Here is a 19,942-nt window from a genome sequence, read left to right on the forward strand (position 1 = left end):
GTAGACGGGAACGCTCACGAGTATAAGATATTTTTAACACTTTCATCATCACTAAACCTGCCTGGTACATAAGACACATAAAAGAAAAAGAAGATTGTCAGAACAAAAAGACCACCCACTCCATCTAGATATATAGCTATTAAAGTTGGGGGTTTGCTGAAGAAATTCGATGCAGCCCTAAGGAGTCCTGAAGAAAACATAGATACAAACTTGGGTCTATGGCTGTATCCATGTTTTTCAGGCAGCCTTAAGGCTACTTCCAACTTCTTTAGCCACTGGTAATCAAATGCAGAGTGTTCGGGTTTGGACCCCCGCACACTCAAGGTCCGTTTATCTCTAATAGTTAAACGTTATCCCAGGCAGGTTGAAAGGGAATCTGTCACTAGGTTTATGCTGTGTAAATAAGGGCAGCATAAACTAGTGAGAAAAATACTGAACAGATCGGTGTGTTACTTACATCATTCTGTTCAGCCGTTCTCCTAATATGCAGGAGAATAGGATTCTTGCCACACCCCTCCCCCCGCCCTCCAGCTGCTGATTGACAGTTTCTGACTATACACAGCATGGATAGGTAACTACCAATCAGCAGCTGGTGGGCAGAGTTTTCTGCTTCTCATGAATATTAAGGACTACTGAGCACATGCACATGATGGAGAAGACTACTTATTGTCCATGTTATTCAGGAGGAGATCTCTGGATCAGTTGCACAGAACAATGTAAGTGATACATCGTTTTATTACTGTGGATTTACCAACCACATCTGGTGACGTACCACCTTAATTCTTAGTCGCCATGATACCATACCTTCACAGAGACCATCATGTCCATTGTTTTACCATTCAGACATTCATGTTAGTACATGTCATATTTTCTAAGGAATCAATGTGACCAGACAGGTTTCACATTCTAGTAACGTCAGTAATTAACCCAATGTTTACCACCATCATCTTCTGCATTACACTGACCATTTCAGCGTTCACATCTGACCCATATTCTTAGCCAAGAATGACTTCATCTCCAATCTCTGACATCATCAATGGAATAATTCTTATTGTTGCCAGAAAACTTTTTCCCATGATGTCAGATCTACCTTCTCCATGTCATACATAAAAGGTTTCTTTATTCCTTCCATCATGGTCTATGGCAGGGTGAGGTCACAGCAGCTCTTAGGCGGTTACAAAACTACAACTCTCATCATGCCTGGACAGCTAAAGCCCTAACTGACAAGGCATGATGGGAATTGTAGGGTTTTTTTTTTTTGCAACAGATGGAGGGGTGCAGTTGCCCATTCCTGGTCTTTGGCAATGTTCCTCAACTGGTGTCTGTCTGTAGGGGCACACTGCATTACACCATGCCAGAGGTTGTCAGAGCATGATAGGAGTTGGAGTTTCCTAGATCCATGTCAGAGGCTGTTAGGAATGATGAGAGTTGTAGTAATGCATCAGCTGGGGAGGCACAGGTTGGGGAACACTGCATCATACCATGCCCAGGGGTGGGGGAGCATAATGGGAGTTGTAGGTTTGCAATATCTGGGAAGCCACGATTGGAGAATACGGCCATGTGAAAGGTTGTCAGTGCATGATGGGAGTTGTACTTTTATAAGCACTTGGGAGCCATGACTGGGGAATACTGCATTGGACCATGTGAAAGGCAGTCAGTTCATGATGGGAGTTGTAGTAATGTAACAGCAAGAGAGTCACAAGTTCAGAGAGACCCCTTTAGAGGCTGCTAGAAATGATGAGAGTTGTAGTAATGCTTAAGCTGGGGAGGCACAGTTGGAGAATACTGCATTGGACCATGTGAAAAGCTGTCAGTGCACGATGGGAGTTGTAGTTTCATAACAGCTGCGGTGGCACAGGTTGGGGATCACTGCATCAGACCATGCCCAGGGGTAGTATAGCATGATGGGAGTTGTAGGTTTGCAATATCTGGGGAGACACAGTTGGAGACTACTTTGGACCATGACAAAGGCTGCCAGTGCATGATGGGAGTTGTAGTTCCATAAACGCTAAGGTTGAGGGAAAACTGCAGTAGACCATGCCAAGTGTTATCACAACATGATGGAGGTTGTAGTTCTGCAACATCTTCAAAGCCACAGGTTGGGGGACGCTGCTCTAGACTATGCCAGCTGCTGCTAGGGGATGATGAGAGTTGTAGTTTTACAGTATCACCCAAGTCATACTAAAGTCACTTCTATGCATGGAAGTCATCAAAACTCCCAAGACATCTCCCTGCCCCGTCCGACTGCACATCACCATCGCATAGGAACTCATTCACACCTGAAGTGTTACCTGGCCGGTCCCGCGCGTGTCCGCTGTACTTTTCAAGTCCGCTTTAGCATCACGTGACGCGGCGATCTCCTGCCGCGGGTTTCTGGCATCTGCAATCAGGACTAAATTAAAACACCATCACTTCAGCACCTACAGAGCCTCACCGTATCCTTCCGCACATGCGCGCTGGACAACAGAAGTTATGGGTACCCGAACGACGCATGCGCAACATTCCTTTGCAGCCCTGCCTTTCTTTTTTTCCAGTCCTCGCCATATGTTATTGCCGAAGTAGGTTGGCCTTCTGCGCCTGCGCAATAAGGGGCAATCTGTCATTGGCTAGGGACATCACCAAGTCACGTGATTCGTTTCCATGGCAATTGTACACGGAAAAAAGGACACAGGTAGTGCTGAGAGAGAAGAGTCCGCCGGCTCTCTGCAGGTGCGGTGCCTTTTTTCTTTATATCCCTCTAAGGTTTGCATTTGTCTATGGACATGACACAGCACATACTCTTCTCTGACAGGACTGCACAGGACTGTACAGACTACCACTGTGCTGGAGCACTATACACAGTACATCACTATAGGTGGGGAGATGGAGTTACTTGCTTTGTTAGGTGCTATGTGAGCGGTAAGGAACAGCAAGGAAGGGGTTAACACCAGGGGGAGGGGACCTTGGCTTTCCAGCTGTTGCAAAACTACAACTCCCATCATGCCTGGACAGCCAAAGCTTTAGCTCTTACACTCCAGGCATGATGGGAGTTGTAGTTTTACAACCGCTGAAGAGCCAAGGTTCCCTACCCCTGGGTTACACTAAGCAGTGAACAACTACTACTACTACTACCGCAATGTGTACATACATAGTAACAACCCAAGGGACAGCTGACCAGAACTTTATGAGTGGTTAGAGATGAGAGGGAACCATTCACTTACCTTTCAGGCACAGTGTGGACCCTCTGGGGGAGGGAGACAGGCTCACAGACCTAGCATAGGCTTCATCTCTCTTCTGCACACAGCACAAGCTAAGACCCTCCCAACTGCTTGTTTGTTGCTAGAGACTGATTTTTATTCTGGGCTAAGGGCTTATTCCCACGTGAAACACAGAACCCACGGACAGGGAAGCCCTGTAGCGTATTCTTTCCCCACCGGCAACATGTATTAATATGATGCCGGGAGCAGGGAAAGTGTTTGAATCTTTGCAGCTGTGTCATTACATTACAGAGTCTTATATTATTTTTTTCTCTGAAAAAAAGGGCTAGGGCTTATTTTTAGGGTAGGTCTTATTTTTGGAGAAACACAGTATGCCCCTATACTGTAGCCCCAGGCTATAGGGTAGTTAGCCGCCATACTGTATGTCCTACTGTTAGGCCTCTATACTATAAATTCCCCTGTAGTTAAACATCCATACTGTATACCTCACTCCCCTCTCTATAGTTTTTTTTCCATACTGTATACATCTCTCTGCAGTAAGGTCCCCATACTATATACCTCCCTCCCCCCCCCCCCTGTAGTTGTTCCCCCATACTGTATACATCCCACTCTGCAGGTAGCCCCCATACTATATACCTCCCTCCTCCCTATGTAGTTGTTCCCCCATACTGTATACATCTTCTCTGCAGGTAGTCCCCCATACTGTATACCTCCCTGCCCCTCTGTAGTTTTTCCCCCATACTGTATACATCCCCTTCTGCAGGTAGTCCCCATACTGTATACCTCCCTGCCCCCTCTGTAGTTGTTCCCCCATACTGTATACATGTCCCTTCTGCAGGTAGTCCCCTTACTGTATACCTCCCTCCCCCCTCTGTAGTTGTTCCCCCATACTGTATACATCCCCTTCTGCAGGTAGTCCCCATACTGTATTCCTCCCTCCCCCTCTGTAGTTGCTCCCCCATACTGTATACACACCCTCTGCATATAGTCCTCATACTGTATACCTCCCTGCCCCCTCTGTAGTTGTTCCACCATACTTATTTTCGGGGTAGGTCTTATTGTCGGAGAAACACAGTATGACGAGTATTTTATTGGACTTATGTGAAATCATTTTAACTTTTCCTTTGTATCATTAACATTGTCTGATGCTTGATCCATTACAGCCTCCCATTCCTAAGCAAGTATATGTGCTCAACGTCTTGAACATGGCGTCGGATATCCTTTCCACCACCCAGCCCGTCATGCTGTCCTCCCCTCAGCCACTGCAATCCCCACCTGGAAATGTCGGGAGACTCTTGAAGCTCAGTCCCATTAAGATGCTTCCAAATATTGACAGCCTGAAGATGCTGGAACCGGGTCGTAAGAAGCTAACCTCCATAGAGACACAGAGAGTGGTGGCCGTGCTTGATGAAACGATCAAAAAGCTAGAGCTAGTCAGTCTTTTCCAACACGCCATTGAAAATCTGGATAGATACAGTGTGATTTTTGGATCTGAGCTGACGGGGGCATTGAGGGAGCACAAGAGGCTACAGGATAACATGCAAAGACATCTTCAACGTATGAAAAGCAGAGAGGATGATACCAGTTTCCAAAGTGAAACAACAAATATGGCGGAAAATGCTGACGTACACTTTGGCGCACTTCGCCAGGGTGTTCAGAGCTCTGTGAGGAGTACTCTAAGGTTGTTTTTGGCAAATCCAACAGCCTGCCAAGCTTTAAGATCTGAAGGGAATGTAAGGGATCAGTCGTCACAGACATTGATCCACTTTCTATCAGAATTGAGGGCATTCCTTTATGAGATGCTGCTCACCAGTCCACTAGAGCAGAATGAGAGAATGCACTATCTTCAAGAGATCACACTGCGCGACCACAAGAACAGGGCTGTTTTATTGGCTTTGGAAGAAGAACTTAATGCAGCTATTCTGGATCGGGATACTGAGGTATGCAACGACTTTCCGCGACGAGGCTATGTTCACACTACATAAGTGCTGCGGAAATCACGGCCGTTGTTACAAGCCTGTGGCCGTTGTTACACTTCGTATACACTCCGGCCGAAATCCCTGGCGGCGTAGAAAACTGACATGTCAGTTTTCTGCGCACACTATATTGTGTGCTGTGGGGAGTTCTGATGCGGGCGTGCATGGATGCGCTCGCATCAGAACTCTGCGGCCCCAAAGATCATCCGGCCGTTACTGCAGTACCGGCTGGGATGATCTTTTCAGAGACCAGCCAGTCTCTTACTAAGTGTGCAGCCTGAGGCTGGGTTCACACTACGTATATTTCAGTCAGTATATTTCAGTCAGTATTGCAACCAAAACCAGGAGTGGATTAAAAACACAGAAAGGATCTGTTTACATAATGTTGTAATTGAGTGGATGGCCGCCATATAATGGCAAATATGTGCTGCTATTTTAGAACAACGGCTGTTGTATTGAAATAATGTCAGTTATTTACTGCTATATGGCGGCCATCCACTCAATTTCACCATTGTGTGAACAGAGCCTTTCTGTGTTTTTAATCCACTCCTGGTTTTGGTTGCAATACTGACTGAAATATACGTAGTGTGAACATAGCCTAAAGGTGGATAAACTTTCGGGATCTTTGCTAGGGGTTTACAGTGCTGGCACTTGTGCTGCTTTTATCCGATTATATTTTACATATATAATAATGTGCCTACATATGAAAGAATAAGGAATTCCAATATTGTACTGCTTTGTTTGTTTTAGTTGCAGTATATTCTGTCCTTAGTGTCATTTTTATTGTGGTTCTCACCACATAGACTTCCATAAATGCAAAACGCAACCACATGTGGTTTTCAAACTGGTTTTTAAAGAATTACTTCTATTTAAAAATCTCAAGTCTTCCAGTACTTATCAGCTATTGTGTTTCCTGCAGGAAGTGGTGTATTCATTATAGTCTGACACAGTGCTCTCTGCTGCCACCTCTGTTCGTGACAGGAACTGTCCACAGCAGTGACAAATCCCCATAGAAAACCTCTCCTGCTCTGGACAGTTCCTGTCATGGACAGAGGTGGCAGCAGAGAGCACTGTGTCAGACTGGATAGAATACACCATTCCCTGCAGGACATACAGCAGCTGATAAGTACTGGAGGGCTTAAGATAGAAGTAATTACAAATCCATATAACTTTCTGACACCAGTTCATTTGAAAACAATTTTTTGCTGGAGTACCCATTCAAAGGGGGATTCTGGGGTTCAAAAGTAATTATTGTTTTATCGGGATAGTAAAAATAAATAAATAAATAATAATTATACTGACCTACCCCTAACCCCCTGCAGCTTACACTGCAACTGCAATTTAAGGTCCCGCACTGTTTGTCTCTTCTACCTGCTTTTCAGGGGAGAGATAGTAGCAGAAGCTGCCTGCTCAGCCAATCACGGGTTGTAGCAGTTTCCCTTCTCGGCCAGTGATTGGCTGAGTAGACACGTCCTTCACCGATCTCTTGTTTAGAAATGTGTGGGAGGCAGGAACTGAGGACCAGAAAGAGACAAGTGGGAGCTGTGGGTAGGTAAGCAGCATTTATTTGTTCTTTTTTTACCAGCCCAGCAATATAATAAAAATTTTATCAGTATGCCCCTTTTAACTTGTATATATGCAAATGAACATCATGTACCCATGCGGCAGAGCTGATCACCTCAAGTGCCCAGCACTTCAATCCCCTACATGTTCCTAACGTTTTGCCCCTCGTGAGACACATTCAACATTGAGTGACGGTCGGGAGCCACATCAGCTCACAAATGGAGAAGAGACAAGAAGTCATGAACTTACAAACACTGGGGGGAATGTAACTAATCACAGTGCCAGGTAAAGGTTACAAACACCTTCACAGCTATACCTTTAAATTTGTGAACTTCTGCTCGTGAGCTGAGCCACTTGTGTTTTTACGTGTATGGAAATAAGTAGCAAATGTCCACAGGGAGCAACTGATCACCTCAAGTACCCCTAAGGTAGTACCCAGAATGTACATCTCATATCCATCCCATATGACTACTTGCTTCTCACTGGGTGAGCTCCTTATTCTCATTCTATAAGGCTCGCGCAAGGAACTCGCCTACCACAGTTACCTAATCTGGCAGCAGAAGAACGTAAAAACCTGCATAATGGCAGGTGTGTTTTAAAGTGTCACTGTCATTTTTTTTTTTTCCAGAAATCAATAGTCCAGGCGATTTTAAGAAACTTTGTAATTGGGTTTATTAGGCAAATATGCCATTATCTGCATTCAAAAAGCCTTTCCCCAGGTCTCCCCCTCTCCTTTCTGTCATCCACTGCTCATTATCAGGAAATCTCAATTCTTTTACATCAGTTGAGCCCTGTGTAACCTATGGAGAGGGGAGGAGGGAGGTTAGTGGGCAGCAGAGAGCAGAGAAGAAAGGATTACACAGCGGGACCAGTGTGAAAAGCAGTATTCAGAGGTCAGAAAGGTCAGTGCTGACTTCAGAGGAGAAAAGCCGGTGATGTAGCTGTAAATTAACTCTTTGTTGCCCTGTTTTGGTGCCTCATCTCCCTCCACCCCTCCTCTCTCTATAGAGAACAATGAAGACAGGGGGGAGAGCTTCAAACTGCTTTTTCATGATAAAAATGCATATTTCAGCTAATAAACCCAATTACAAAGTTTCTTAAAATTGCCTATACTATTGATTTCTGCAAAAAAAAAAAGTAAACGACAGTGACACTTTAAAGAACACCTGTCATTATGCAGGTTTTCACGTTCAGCGCGTAGTTGCTTCTGCCCCCAGATTAGGTAACTGTGGCAGGTGAGTTCCTTACGCAAGCCTCATAGAATAAGAATGAGGAGCTCACCCAGTGTGGACGTATCCATGATATTCTGCCTGCAGGAGCGACCTGTACAACGATGGGGGGAGGGGATAATTGGTACACTTTAATTAAACAGTGTACATCAAGCTGCCAGTTATCAAGAGACCTCTGCCCTACAACATACACTAGAGAGGCTGTCAATGAGATGCAGAAGGAGGAAGCAAGTCATATGGGATGGATATGAGATGGACATTCTGGGTACTACCTTAGGGGTACTTGAGGTGATCAGTTGCTCCTTGTGGACATTTGCTACTTATTTCCATACACGTAAAAACACAAGTGGCTCGGCTCACAAGCAGAAGTTCACAAATTTAAAGGTATAGCTGTGAAGGTGTAACCTTTACCTGCCACTGTGATTAGTTACACTATGCGGTACCATCTGACAGATTCCCTTTTAACATGATGTAAACCAGCAGGAACCTATTACAGCAGTTTTGTAATATATCACCATTATGCAGTGTTAGTATTACCAATTTTATCTACTATTTTCTGTATTATCTACTATCTTGTACTTTTGTCTCTAGATTGCCAAGAAAAATGAGAGTATACGGCAGCTTAAGATCAATCTGCATCAGCTGGAGAAGATTTCAGAAAACCAGGTAAAACGCACAATGCAGGAGGCAGAGGTGCAGCAGAAGTCCGACTGCCGAGCCTCCGAAGGGAAAATCGCAAAGCTTCAGCAGGATCTGCAGCAACTGAGATCACAGCTCAACGCTACAATTGCAGAGAATCGGGAGATAGAGCTAAGCCTTAGAAAGGTATTGTGGTTTTTTTGGTCCTCATGTAAAATTCTGTGTTTGTAATCATAATTTGTAATAGTAATATAGATTCACATAATACAAAAAGGCTATGGTGTTCCCTTACATACTGGACAATCCTTGAGTTTATTTTTGGATTAGGAAAACACAGATCCAGTTTGTTATAACCTTTAGGGTCTGTTCACACGTACAGACTCGCTGCGTAAAACTCGCACAGAACTCGCATGAAAGTAGCTGTGTTTTTTGTGGTGTTGAACTTGCCTGTGACAATCATGTGAAAATCAAAACTCGCATGTAAAAAATCGCACCAAACACGCAGCAAGAATATACATACATTGACTTGATAGCAATCAGTATCGCTGTGGATTTCTGTGCGAGAAACTCACAGCGATAAATATGCAGCGAGTCTGTACGTGTGAACAGACCCTTAAAGGGGCATTCTGGATGCTCGCATTTTGTTGTGCTGAGCCTGTACCGTGTTCCTTTGGGGATCACTCTGTGGCATCTTACATTCTCCCGTGATAAGGTTAAATTTATATGTTGACCTCTCTCTATGGAGAGAAGCCGAAAACCCAGGTAAAGGATGGTTTTTAAATTATATCTAGAGTTGGAATCTGCAGTGTTCCCACTCGTTACTTATACGTCACTGACACAGATAAGACAATGTATCATGATTATAAGCCTGGAGAAAATGGCCCAAGTTTTATTATGGTCATCACATTTTATAGACAGATAAAATATAGGGTGGTAACAAATGCTAATAAGACATAGATGAGGCGGTGCTAGTGATTTAGATATTCAGTCATGCGCAATGGTATCTATATTAGTATTCATTATTATTATTCAAAAAGGTCAAAAAGGTTAAAACAATACATTCTGTACAAAGATACTTTTTCATGAATCCAAGAGCACAATGTATTTGTTTTCCATAAATTGTTTATAGATAAGAGTCTCTGGGTCCTTGGGGATTGTGTCTACAAATGATAACTTTCCAGAAGTTAATCTCAGTGACGTGCGTCCAGCATTCCTCTTCTTTATCCAGAACATCTCTCTGTCACCCTCTGATCACCCTCTGATCACGCTCTGATCATCTCCAGTCTCTTAAGAGGGCAATATATATAGGTGTAGTCATATAGTTACGGTGCAAGTAGGTAAAATCCCATAATTTGGCTTTATCATCCCGCTCACTGTTATTTTTCATACTTCTAATGTTCCTATTACACTGAACAATTATCAGCCTTACTTGGACGATTAGCAACTGTTCAGGCCAATTGTCATTAAGTGTAATAGCACATGTTAAAAGGCAACGATCAGCCGAATCTTTTAACATGGTGAAAGAACATGATTTTGTCAGTGATTGTCTGCAGCGCGTCGCTCTGAGTAATAGCAGCTGTGTAGGCAGACCGCCTCTGACTTCAATGGGCTGCCCGGACGCTCTAAGGATTGTGGGCGGCCCTTCCCGTTGCTATCCTGCTCACTGAGCTGACAGGTTGGCATTCTCTTCCCCCAGAACATCAGACTGGGTAATACGACCTCTAGGGATGTAAATGCAGGAAGAAAAGCAGAGATCCACAACATGAGGTGGACGTGGAAGTGAGGTAGATGTCTATGGGTTTTTATTAATTTTCATACTGCGCCCAGCACAATATGAAATAATGTAAGTATCTTGAAAAACCTTTTTTTTAAAGAACCTGTTTCATGCTGCCCAAACCATGCTTGTCTTAACTGAACAGGTCTCCTCCCATAGACATAAATGAATCTACAGTAGGAACAAAGCCAATCGCTTCCTTCATATCTGCGTTCTGCTCATCAGTCTGTGGGCTTTGAAGTCTGCTCTGTTCTGTGCCGCTCCTCCCCAGGTACAGGGAAAAGATGGATCCAGTCCTGGAAAAATTGAGAGAAGTTTCCCTGGACTGGATCCATCTTTTCCCCGCACCTGGGGAGGAGCGGCACAGAGCGGAGCAGACTTCCAAGCAGAATGCAGATATGCAATTCGCTTTGTTCCTACTGTGGATTCGCTCATCTCTAGTCTCTCACTATCGTCACCCTCCTTAACTTCATACCCCATGCCTGTGTCATGCTGCTCATGGTTTGGACAGGAGGTAACAACTGACACGTTCTATTTAATCCAATGCCAATCACAGCTATTCAGCCACGCTGCGGTCCACTCTCACTACAGTGTGTGAACTGGTGCTTGTTAGCCAGCACTTAAACCAATCATTGAATGCACAGCAAAATGTAATTCTTTGCTATAAACTTTATTGCAAGATTTCATATGTTAGATAATTTCATATACATCACCATGGTGCATTAAAGATAGCTAGCCTGAGAGGGACAAATATTCTTATGTTCGCCCATACAGGGCTAGCGAATCCAAGTCACCAGCTGCACTTCTCGGATAGTATAAGCATGGATAACGTCCACACATCTGGCAAGTTCTATTTAATAGTTGTGTGGACCTTGCACCGGTGCATATAAAATAATGAATTAAGCAACATTTTAAGTACATAACTCCTGTGCAGACCTATGTGCATCAGGTTTATGCAGCAGCTGCCATGGCTCCATACCAGAAACAAAGCTTATGTGTAATCTGATCCTGCAGTCATGTATTCCTACATTGCTTCTTACCAACCTCCTGAGCGCTGTGGAGGTATCTGTAATTCATATGGTATATAATAGCTGCTGTGTCCTGCTATAGAGACCACTATTGTAACTTCATACGTCATTTTAATTTTTTATTTAACAGAAAAAATATAAAGTGGAAACTGAAATAGAGAACTGGATACAGAAATATGATGGCGACATGGGAGAAAAACAGGTATGAAAAGAAGATTGCAGTTTTTTTCTTTTATATATTTCCATAATTAGTGCTCCTCTAGACATTTAGTGGGGCTGTAAATGTTACAACACCTGTAGATACTTATTTCCTGTTAGGATACATATTGGTAGCCACACCTTTGTTCCCTGTGGGATAAATATTGCCGCAGGTAACTTAAAGAGTACCTGTCATTATAAATAACTTTTTGTCATCAGGCAATGCCTGTCACTGCTGAGACCTGTTCTGATTGAGAGATATAGTCGGGGAGAGAGCGTGGCAGCGGTACAATCTACTCCCTGGCTGTATCACTATATTGGCTGGGGAGTGGATCACCATGCTGCCATGCTCTCTCCCCAACTATATCTCCTGATCACAGCTGGTCTCAGCTGTGACAACAGTAGAAGGATTGATCCATCCTTCTACTGTTTCATAAACGGATCTAATTCCCTGGTGCTGTTGGCCCTGAATCATTTGTGTTATGACATGTCAAAAGTTATTTTTAAGTACAGTGACCCTGTACAGTAAATTTGCATACATGAATATATTGTTATTTGTATGAAGGTATTTGCCACAGTATATAATATAAGCTAAAAAGAATAAAATACAGTGGTACCTTGGTTCTCGAACTTAATTGGTTCCGAAAGACAGCTTGAGAACGGAGCAGTGTTTTCCCATAGGAAATAATGTAAATGTGTTTAATTGGTAGTGCAGCACTATATTGTACAGTACATTACATTACAGAACAGCTCTATACTGGAAAGTACATTATATACAAGAAACATTCAACAAAACCAGCAATTACAGTACAGTAGTCACTACCTCCTCACTTATCCTTTACTGTATAGTGTCCCACCCCACCCCAGTGCTGTAAAGTATGGGAGATAGTGGTGCACTGACTGTACTACTACTGTACTGTATATGCTCTCCAGCAGTCTTGTACAGTACAGGATGGGAGATGGTGGTGCACTGACTGTACTACTACTGTACTGTATATGCACTCCAGCAGTCTTATACAGTACAGGATGGGAGATGGTGGTGCACTGACTGTACTACTACTGTACTGTATATGCACTCCAGCAGTCTTATACAGTACTGTACAGGATAGGAGATGGTGCACTGACTGTACTACTACTGTACTGTATATGCACTCCAGCAGTCTTATACAGTACAGGATGGGAGATGGTGGTGCACTGACTGTACTACTACTGTACTGTATATGCACTCCAGCAGTCTTATACAGTACTATACAGGATGGGAGATGGTGGTGCACTGACTGTACTACTACTGTACTGTATATGCACTCCAGCAATCTTATACTGTACAGGATGGGAGATGGCGGTGCACTGACTGTACGACTACTGTACTGTATATGCACTCCAGCAGTCTTATACAGTACAGTATGGGAGATGGTGGTGCACTGACTGTACTACTACTGTACTGTATATGCACTCCAGCAGTCTTATACAGTACAGGATGGGAGATGGTGGTGCACTGACTGTACTACTACTGTACTGTATATGCACTCCAGCAGTCTTATACAGTACAGGATGGGAGATGGTGGTGCACTGACTGTACTACTACTGTACTGTATATGCACTCCAGCAGTGTTATACAGTACAGGATGGGAATTCTTAATGTTACTTCCAAGTAAATATTCGTTCAAATACCGCGGTATTACTGTTTTTCAAGACTGGGGGCCAGAAAAGTGTTTGAGAACCGAGCAAGAGTTTGACAACCAAAACAAACTTTCCCTGAAAATACTGTTTGAAAAATGAACTGTTTGAGTTCGGAGCAGTTTGAGGACCGAAGTACCACTGTATTAGTGCCATTTTCTCTCTGTCTTCCCACTGGTCTGGTTTAGGGCACTGGAGGTGTTAAGGTAGCTAAAACCAGCCAAGACAGCTGTTTTACACAGTTTGAGTAACTCCCATTAATGTAATGGGTGTTTTGCAAACAGCTCAGCACTGTAAGCTATGCATTTACTGCCTAGATGGGAGTGCTCCTTTAATATTTCATGCTCTTTTACCGCATATTAATATCCAGTTGCCAGTCCATTTAATTGTGAAAGCGTTTTGTAATAGAGAAAATATTAATCTAGCAGCTAACAAAAATAAAAAGCAAATGTCTGAAAGTAAAGTTGTGTTTGACCATTAACGATTTCCCTTCTGATCACTTAACCACAGGCAGAGTTAGAGGAACTCGAGGGAATGTATGAAGAGGAGAAGGCTCAACTAGCCGAATTAAAGGAAAAGCTGGCCGTGCTAGAGGTGGAATACGTCCAGATCATAGAGGAAAGACGCCTGGCGCAGCTGAGGAAGGAAGAAGAAGAAAAGGAGCTGGCCAGCATGACCCGGGCAGCAATAGTAATCCAGGCTCATTGGAGAGGGTACAGGGTTCGCCACTCAATGAAGTCCAAGAAAAAGAAGAAGAAAGGAAAAGGAGCCGGAGGGAAAGGGAAGGCCAAAAAGGGCAAAAAATAGGAGGATGTACAACACCTTATAACAGTCCTACATGCTATATTTCTCTCCTTCATTACAGAGCTTATCTCACCACCTGTAAAGTGCTTATGTTTCATTTTACAAGAAATACTCACGTAATGATGATAAACCCAATAAGTTTTGATTGCGTAAATATATTTCTTTAGAAATAAATTTCTATCTATCAGTAATGTGTTCTGTCTGGGATTGGGGCACTGCTAAAATGATAATCATAATAGATGGAGAACTGTATATTATAGCATAGGTCAAACAATCATGGACGATTAACAGATTAATGGTGGATGAAGCCAATATTCCCAGAAGAAACGTCACTGTCCAGTAGTAATCTCATGATCAGAAATGCTACTGACACCTTCAGTTTGCTTCTTAAGGCCAGGTTCAGACTATGTAAGTGTGCGGCTGTATTTGCGGCTGTAATTGTGCGGCGGTATTTTTGGTGGTTCATGCGTACGCTGGAAAGTATACGATATACGGCTGCACAGTGCACACTATGTATGAATCTACGGCCTTATTGTAAACGGACCTGTAATAAATGAACAAGACCATTGTTTGCGGCTGGAAACGCGGCCGTGGATTGACAGGCGGTCCGTACGGAGTACTTCAAAAATAGCCTGCAATGATGCCGAATGCCGATGCCTCTAATAGTTAATATATTAAATTAATAAAACACATTTTCTTTGTAATAAAGTCCCTTTCGTTGTTCAATAATTTAATTCTAACGAATTCATCATTTTGCAATTAAATATACTGTTAAAATAAATATATATATATAAATAAATGTATATTTATATATATATTTATTTTTTGACAGTATATTTAATTGCACAATGATGGATTCGTTAGAATTAAATTACTGAATAACGAAACTGAATTTATTTCTACGAAAATGTGTTTTATTAATTAAATATTAATTAGTACAGGAAGCTCCATAAGCCGTTAATTCATATTGCTGGCAAAAGAGCATTCTGTACTAATCATCACTTTACTTTAATGAAAACATCAAATGTTTCTTCTAATTATGTTATCACAATAGCATTATTAGAAGAAACATTTAGAATTATATGTGCGCTCAGCTGATTGGCTGATCGGCTCAGCGCACGTATAATTAGCGGGTCCGCAGCACAGTGACTTCATTGTGCTGCGGACCAGCGAAGAGGACACATCGGGGTGAGTATACAGCTCTCTCCACACCCTCCCCTGCACTGCACCCCTCCCAGCAAGGAAGGGGGGTCACTTAACCCCTTCCTTGCTGGGATGGGTGCAGTCTGACATCAGTCTGGCCCCCAAGGGGGGTGTTACCAGGCTGCTGTCGTTTGGTTTTTAACCCGGCTGGTTATAAAAATAGGGGGGACCCTATGCGTTTTTTTTTAATTATTTATTTATTTAAAAAAAAAAACCGCATAGGGTCCCCCCTATTTTTATAACCAGCCGGGTTAAAAACCAAACGACAGCAGCCTGGTAACACCAGGGTGGGAAGAGCCATTGGTTTAGGCCCTCCCCAGCCTAAATCTTACCAGCCTGCTGCCGCCCGGTCCAGGAGCGCCAATTTTGACGCTCCGGGACCACTGGCACCCGGCTCTTCCCAGTACCCCTGGTGGCATTGGGTACTGGGGTAATAATGGGGGGTTAGTGTTAGCCATTTTATACCGGCTAACACTAGGCCCCAACTTAGTAATGGATTCCGTCTATTAGACGGCTTCCACTATTAGACGGCTTCCAAGTCTATAAAGTAAAGAAATAAAGAGAACACACAAGTTAAAAAATTTTTTTATTCAAATAAAAACACCCCCACACCCCTCATTGACCATTTTATTAAAAAAAAACAACAAAAAAACGCTGGTCATCGACGTAGTCCACGGAATCCGACGTAATCCCCAGGATACCGATATCTGAAAAACAAAAAGGGAGAAACACACAAAAAACACACAAACAGGAGCACAACACCCATCATTGTGAGCGGTGTTGTGCTCCTTACAGTATGCAGCATCTTTACAGATCGCTGCTTACAGTCTGGCCCCCAAGGGGTTAAGGGAGGATGTATTGCATCCCCCTTAACCCCTTGGGGGCCAGACTGATGTCAGACTGCACCCATACCAGCAAGGAAGGGGTTAAGTGACCCCCCTTCCTTGCTGGGAGGGGTGCAGTGCTGGGGAGGGGGTGGGGAGATCTGTATACTCACCCCGATGTGTCCTCTTCGCTGGTCCGCAGCACAATGAAGTCACTGTGCTGCGGACCCGCTAATTATATGTGCGCTGAGCCGATCAGCCAATCAGCTGAGCGCACATATAATTCTAAATGTTTCTTCTAATAATGCTATTGTGATAACATAATTAGAAGAAACATTTGATGTTTTCATTAAAGTAAAGTGATGATTAGTACAGAATGCTCTTTTGCCGGCAATATGAATTAACGGCTTATGGAGCTTCCTGTACTAATTAATATTTAATACATTTTCATAAAACACATTTTCGTAGAAATAAATTCAGTTTCGTTATTCAATAATTTAATTCTAATGAATCCATCATTGTGCAATTAAATATACTGTCAAAAAATAAATATATAAATATACATTTATTTATATATATATATGTATTTTAACAGTATATTTAATTGCAAAATGATGGATTCGTTAGAATTAAATTATTGAACAACGAAAGGGACTTTATTACAACGAAAATGTGTTTTATTATTTTAATAGATTAACCATGAGAGACATCGGCATACTGCAGAGGATCGCAAACCCCGGTAATAGCAATTCATGTAAACTGTGTTCTCTGCTTTCCCAGATGCATCCAGAGGTGTTTGCATCACTTTCTTAAGATTTTATTTGTTATTTTTAGTTGAACCAGATTTCCAAGTAAATGACCGTATGTTTTGAGCCGCATGTCTATTTTTTCCCACGGCCGTCCGTAGTTTCATCTGCACATTTACAGCCGCATAAAAAATACAGCCGCACAGTTACATAGTGTGAACCTAGCCTAAAGAAGCACTACAGAATTTTTTTTTTAATTTGTCCCCCGGCTGCACGCTGGTGCATATACTCACCAGTGATGCATACAGATGCATTCGAGAGCATGCGTTAAATTGACATGGAGACAGAAGAGGGGTCAGAAGAGCGGTGATGTGAATGTGCGCAGGATTTGAACGGCACCGAAGGACCTGAACGAAGCCGCACCACGGGACAGCAATCTTCGCTGGTGAGTTTACGCGCCAGCGCGCAAGGGAGGGACAAATATAAAAAAATTTCAACGAAAAACCAAAGTGTGCAAGTAAATTACCCTTTTACTAGCACTCCATAGGGGTTCATGCAACTTCTTCAGCCACTAGTATTCAAATGCCGAACGATTGGACTCGAGCATGCTTGGGTTGCATCCATCTTCACTACCAATATTTACCATAAAAGCAACCAAAGCTAGATGTCAACACCTTAAAGGAGAAGTCCGGCAATTTCTAAAAGCCGGCAGCCTGTAGGGGGAGAAGGGAAATTGATTACAAGTAGGAACTTACCTCTCTTAATGCCCATGACATCACATCATCAGGAAAATGCCTGTCCCGGCTGATGGACTGGCCACTCAGCCAATCAGTGACTGTAGCAGCGTCCCACCCCAGTCACTGACTAACTGAGTGGCCAGTCTAACAGCCGGGTCATGACGTTGACACCGTGAAGATTCCAGAGTCTGGTGGACTTCTCCTTTAACATTCTCATTAGAATAACATACTAATGCTTGTTTTTTCTATTTATTTGTGTTTTCTTTGGTGGATGAGGTCGGGGTTTGAGCATTCTTGGGGAAAAAGGACTTAAAAAAACTGTTTTGTTGTTAAGATGACTTGTAAAAATAAATTATTGTAAAAAAAAAAGAATAATATATGTTTTTGCTGATCAAGCAACTTTTCAATCCATATACTTAAAGGGAATCTACAGTCAGCTACAATTCATATTCCAAACTGCTTACACTGTTAAATAGCTGTTAGATCAAGGAGACGCATGATACATTTTATATATCTGTATGTGCTTTAATAACAGTAACAGTATCAAAGAGGAATTTCGGGGCCCCTCCTATGTTCCAAAAATAACATGAAGCTGTTACCCTGGGGTTTACATAAATCTTTAATTTAGGGATTGTTTGACAGCCAATTATAGAGGTTCATCTTTCTATATTTACAAGTATAATCTAAATTTTATTAGTTGTTAAATAAACAAACATGAGAATTTCATCCCAAAGTAGGCGACACATTGCCCTTGTTGATGACTTGAACAGGAAATGCATTTATGTATCAGTCTTACACTTGGTCGGCAATAAACCTAACTATTCCTATAGGAGGGGGAGAGGAAAGAAAGTGGAGAGAAAGCGAGAAATAACAAGGAGAGGAGATTATGGGGAAAAAGGGGGGTGCGGGGAAGGGAATATTGTGGAAAGAGAGGCAACATAACCTGCTCAAGGCCCAGTCAGAGGTAAGGGAGGGGAATCACTTGGCACCAGTAGTACATTGGTATGAAGAGATATATTGCTAAGCATAAGGTTGGAGGACAGTTTGAGACCCCAGCATTGTCCATGAGTTTTTCCAGCAAGTATCAGCAACATTAGAAGTAAAATACCACATTGTGTGTTCAGGGCCGTATTAACAGCTGCTGCTGCCCTAGGCACTAAACCTGAAGTCACCCCATCTTGGGGAGCGTGGGGGGGAGTGGTTTCGGAATCGCTTTTTTCATGGTATTTTAACTGCTTGAAACATAAACAAATTTCCACATTGAATAAACGATTAGAGCGGTCTGCATATTGTCTGAAGGAATTCTCACCACAGGATTGGTAGATAATAGCTCCAGGCATCACATTTAACACCGCCACACCAGACCTAAACATTACAGCCATTCTATGATCGGATAACGCTGCCATACCAGACCTGACCAATACCACCATAACCCCCCTCCCCCCTCAAAAAGACTGAACTGGAGGTGGGAGATTAAAAAAATAAAAAAAGGTTTGTTTTCTTCCCCCTGCTCCCTGGTTCTGCCCCCCCCCCCCCAAAAGGTGCTGCCCTAGGCATAGGACCATGGGTGCCTAGTGGTAAATATGGCCCTGTGTGTGTTGAAACTTGATCCAATGGGAAGAAGCAAGAAAAAAGGTATGGCACTTCTCTTTTTTTTTTGTTCCTTTCCTTTTTTTCTTTTAGTGTTTGCCCTGAGAAAGACTTTCATGTCCATGATAAGGTCCTCAGGGAAGGTCTGAGCCATTTCACTTGGCTATTCACTTGGCTACCAGGAGGATCGCATGAATTAGTTTGGGGTTAGCACAGAGTCCAGAAGCTTCATTGATAGAAGGAGTTACACTCTGGAATAGAGTTGCAACTCTTCTTTAGGATCCATGCTAAGAGTTCATCCTGATACAGTATAGGCAAAAACATGGAGGATATTAGTAGTCGTTAACATTGCTTTACTATATTGTATGGAGAAAGTAATGGTTTGCCTGGGCTGCAGTTTCTGTTTCTTGCTTATTGTTTTACAGCCTGCAATCATCTGCAATCACATTCCTGAGTATGGGGAAGATGGGCAGGAGATGTAATTGATTATTTGTCTCATCAGAAAATGTATGCAGGCCTTATGCGATGGGTCCAGATTGTGTCCACCCCAGGGTTCTTAAAGAACTCTGATCATTGCTTGCTGGCCCCCTGACAGATCTGTATAACCAATCTCTGCTAACAGGAGATGTTCCTGAGGATTGGAGAACGATCAATGTTATACTCATCCATGAGAAAGGTAGTAGAGAAGAGCCCAGTAACTACAGGCCAGTTAGCTTGACATATGTAGTAGTAAAAAAATATATGTAAACTCTTCTAA

At 42.8% G+C, this 19,942-nt stretch overlaps 2 protein-coding genes across 5 annotated transcripts in view; one reads left to right on the top strand and one right to left on the bottom strand.

The window, feature by feature from the left end:
• Positions 1-2,558, bottom strand: part of TPCN1 (two pore segment channel 1) — a 46,580-nt gene extending 44,022 nt beyond the window's left edge. The window contains exon 1 of one of the 3 annotated variants that reach the window (XM_069961421.1): positions 2,292-2,551. The gene's annotated coding sequence lies outside the window, so the exon portion shown is untranslated. Of the gene's footprint in view, positions 1-2,279 lie in introns of all 3 variants that reach the window. The other 2 variants (XM_069961424.1, XM_069961425.1) reach the window with 2 other exon arrangements.
• IQCD (IQ motif containing D) overlaps positions 1-14,665 on the top strand; it is a 34,744-nt gene extending 20,079 nt beyond the window's left edge. The window contains exons 1-5 of one of the 2 annotated variants that reach the window (XM_069961426.1): positions 2,509-2,709; positions 4,361-5,137; positions 8,557-8,790; positions 11,537-11,608; positions 13,792-14,665. In XM_069961426.1, the coding sequence (XP_069817527.1) occupies positions 2,641-2,709; positions 4,361-5,137; positions 8,557-8,790; positions 11,537-11,608; positions 13,792-14,088 (1,449 nt within the window). In that variant the 5' untranslated portion in view covers positions 2,509-2,640 and the 3' untranslated portion in view covers positions 14,089-14,665. Of the gene's footprint in view, positions 1-2,508; positions 2,710-4,360; positions 5,138-8,556; positions 8,791-11,536; positions 11,609-13,791 lie in introns of those variants that run through there. The other variant, XM_069961427.1, reaches the window with a different exon arrangement.
• Positions 14,666-19,942: the final 5,277 nt, after the last annotated feature.

This window comes from Dendropsophus ebraccatus, chromosome 3 (genome assembly GCF_027789765.1).
Source record: "Dendropsophus ebraccatus isolate aDenEbr1 chromosome 3, aDenEbr1.pat, whole genome shotgun sequence".
NCBI classification, from domain to species: domain Eukaryota; kingdom Metazoa; phylum Chordata; class Amphibia; order Anura; family Hylidae; genus Dendropsophus; species Dendropsophus ebraccatus.